The 3672-nt window shown below is 37.6% G+C and overlaps 1 protein-coding gene across 1 annotated transcript in view; it reads left to right on the top strand.

Moving 5' to 3' along the window:
• Nucleotides 1–2144: 2144 nt before the first annotated feature.
• The window catches only part of how (protein held out wings), a gene marked incomplete at its 5' end in the record, with an annotated part of 30724 nt that continues 29196 nt past the window's right edge, over nucleotides 2145–3672 (top strand). Inside the window, one exon of the mRNA XM_068369306.1 lies at nucleotides 2145–2867. Within this exon, the coding sequence (XP_068225407.1) occupies nucleotides 2145–2867 (723 nt within the window). The remainder of the gene's footprint in view (nucleotides 2868–3672) is intronic.

Genomic DNA, 3672 nt, shown 5'->3' with positions numbered 1-3672 from the left:
TAGTTTTTATAAATTATAGGAAAAAATTAAATAAAAACTTATAATCATAACATTAGAAACTTGGGATTTTTTTTCGAAAGTTGTTTCATCATCATCATCATCATCGTCATCATCATCATCATCAGCCGTTGCTAGTCCACTGCAGGACAAAGACCTCAGACATGTCCTTCCACTCGTGTCTGTTTATGGTCTAATTCCAGTCTTCACACGGAAATTTACTTAGCTCGTCAATGCATCGTCTTTTCTTCCTTGCCCTGCTGCTTTTACAATCTATAGAGTCCATTCTATTATTCTTTCTCGTATGTCCCACTCGTGTTTGTTTTCTTAGCCCGTCAATGCATCGTCTTTACTTCCGCCGACGAAGTTGGAAGGAGGTTATGTTTGTTGGTGTGTGTGTGTGTGTGTGTGTTTGTTTGTTTGTGAACAGCTTCCTGACCACAATTTTAATCGTAATGAAACTTACAGGGATTAACTGTTATGTAAAAAGCTGGAAATAATCAAATTTTGAAGGTCAAAGGTCATGGTCATGGTCAAGCAAAATGCCCAATTCACGTAATCAGCCACGAGTTTGGACAAATCTATGTCACAGAGACTTTAAATTTAGTTCATATTTGAGTGTATGAAAATCCACGCTAATTGATACTTTTTAAGGTCAAGGTCTAGAAATAAGCTGCCGCGGTGGAGGTCTGCTCTCTACTAAGTCCCCCCCTCAAATTTTGGAAGGTCAAAGGTCAAGGTCGTGGTCAAGCAAAATGTCCAATTCACGTAATCAGTCATAAGTTTGGACATCGTTGTCACAGAGACTTTAATTTAGTTCATCTTTGAGTGTATGAAAATCCACGCTAATTGTTACTTGTTAAGGTCAAGGTCGAGAAATAAGCTGCCGTGGTGGAGGTCTGCGCTCTACTAAGTCCCCCCTCTAGGGTGTGGTTTTTTTTTTTTTTTTTTTTTTTATTGCTGGCTGGGATAAACATCATCTGTCTTCATAAGTTCTCCTCTAACCCTCATCCATGTTGGCTCCCAGAATGTAAATCTCGAGAGATTCATCCTTTCGGGTGGTCCAGCCCTCCATCTGAATAGTTAATGAACCATAATTAAGGAAGACAACGCTAAATGTAGCTTGGAATAATAGTGGGTGTTTTTTTTTGTTTTTCTTTTTAAGGTGTAGAAGTTGTGGAATGAACTTCCTAGTTGAATCGGTGGGACTTCAAAAGTTAAAACTCGCACTAAATGTTTTTATGTTGAACAGGCTGACATGAGTCTTTTTATAGTTTGCATATGAAATATTTGTTTTGATGTTGTTACTGGTTTTAAAATATTTCATTTTGATTATTTTTTTATTTCTCATATTGTTTTTTTTTTCCGTATTTCCTTTCCTCGCTGGGCTGTTTTTCCGTGTTGGAGCCTTGGGCTTATAGCATCTTGCTTTTCCAACTAGGCTTGTAGCTTAGCTAGTAATAATAATAATAATAATAATAATAATAATAATGATGATAATAATAATAATAGTTATGAAGCAAAATTATTTTAGATCATTACACGTAGCATCTTTTAGCTTATATCCCGATCACCTTTTTTTACTATTTTGTTTTATTTGTTTATATGAATATGTCAATATACTAAATTTTTTTAATGAGGCGTATTTGCACCGACTCGAAGCGGTGCCCGTTTAGCTCAGGAAAGTTTCCTGCTATCTGATTGGTTAGAATTATCTTGTCCAACCAATCAGCGATCAGGAAACTTTTCTGAGCTAAAAGGGCACACCTGCGAGTCTGTGTAAATCTGCCTCACTAAAAAGAATTGACTATAGTTACTTTTACTTTAAGGACTGCTTTTCTGGTCCCATACAGCAGGGGAACCCTACTCTCTGCAAGACCTCCAAGGTCGTGTTATCATGTTCGTTCGAAAGCATGCAACATTTCGCAATCATTATTGCTCGATTTATTGTCAAATCCACACTATCGAAGCACTTGGGAGAACAAGAAAGTCTTCAGTTTCCTCGTGAAAGCCGGTAATGTCTTCTGTCTTTCGAATGTCTAGTTTATTGCAATCAAAGTATTTCTCATTTCGAGAAGAAACTGAAGACATATCCTCTGTCTTTCGAATGTCTAGTTGATTGCAATCAAAATATTTCTCATTTCAAGAAGAAACTGAAGACACATCTTCTGTCTTTCGAATGTCTAGTTGATTGTAATCAAAATATTTCTCATTTCAAGAAGAAACTGAAGACACATCTTCTGTCTTTCGAATGTCTAGTTGATTGCAATCAAAATATTTCTCATTTCAAGAAGAAACTGAAGACACATCTTCTGTCTTTCGAATGTCTAGTTGATTGCAATCAAAATATTTCTCATTTCAAGAAGAAACTGAAGACACATCTTCTGTCTTTCGAATGTCTAGTTGATTGCAATCAAAATATTTCTCATTTCAAGAAGAAACTGAAGACACATCTTCTGTCTTTCGAATGTCTAGTTGATTGCAATCAAAATATTTCTCATTTCAAGAAGAAACTGAAGACACATCTTCTGTCTTTCGAATGTCTAGTTGATTGCAATCAAAATATTTCTCATTTCAAGAAGAAACTGAAGACACATCTTCTGTCTTTCGAATGTCTAGTTGATTGCAATCAAAATATTTCTCATTTCAAGAAGAAACTGAAGACACATCTTCTGTCTTTCGAATGTCTAGTTTATTGCAATCAAAGTATTTCTCATTTCAAGAAGAAACTGAAGACACATCTTCTGTCTTTCGAATGTCTAGTTTATTGCAATCAGAATATTTCTCATTTCAAGAAGAAAATGAAAGACTTTCTTGTTCTCTTAAGTGCTTCGATAATGTGGTTTGACAGTAAACACAAACCAGGCAATGTGATACGCAAAAAGTTTTAAGAATGTACACTACAAACTGATTTTGTAGGGCTGTAGTGATAGGGTTCCCATACGTGATAGGACCAGAAAAGCAGGGCTTGTGGTGGCCTATTGTTAACGTCCCTGCCCGGTGATCATCAGACCAGGGTTTGAGTCCAGCCCAAACTCGTTAGTTCCTTTAGTGGCTGCAACCTCACCATCCTTATGAGTTAGTGAAGGGGGGTTTTGGGGGAGCCTATAGAGCCTATAGACGTGATAGGACCAGAAAAGCAGGGCTTGTGGTGGCCTATTGGTAACGTCCATGCCTGGTGATCGTCAGACTAGGGTTCGAGTCTAGCCCAAACTCGTTAGTTCCTATAGTGGCTGCAACCTTACCATCCTTGAGAGTTAATGAAGGGTTTTTTTGAGGGAGCCTATAGGTCGACCTGTTGAGTCATCAGCAGCCATTACCTGGCCCTCCCTGGCCCTTACCTTGGTTGGAGATGAGTCTCTAGCGCATTGTCCGCTTGCTATGGCATTTGTCACTGTCCCTTGCCTCTGCCATTCATGAGTGGCCTTTAAACCTTAAAGTAAAGTAAGGGTAGAAGGATTTTAAATATTTTGACCACATCTTTAAGGTATTCATCTCTCGTACCAAACCTCTCTCTCTCTCTCTCTCTCTCTCTCTCTCTCTCTCTCTTTTTTAAGGCATGTTGCCTATAGATTAGAATCTAATATTGACGTCATATACGCACGAATGACCACCACATGCCAAAAAAAAAAAAAAAAAAAAGATTTTGCAATCGTATGACGTCAGTCATTATCA

This window comes from Palaemon carinicauda, unplaced genomic scaffold (assembly GCF_036898095.1).
Source record: "Palaemon carinicauda isolate YSFRI2023 unplaced genomic scaffold, ASM3689809v2 scaffold476, whole genome shotgun sequence".
In the NCBI taxonomy this organism is placed as follows: domain Eukaryota; kingdom Metazoa; phylum Arthropoda; class Malacostraca; order Decapoda; family Palaemonidae; genus Palaemon; species Palaemon carinicauda.
Note: the sequence above shows the minus strand (reverse complement) of the source record. Positions and strands in the feature narration are given on the sequence as shown.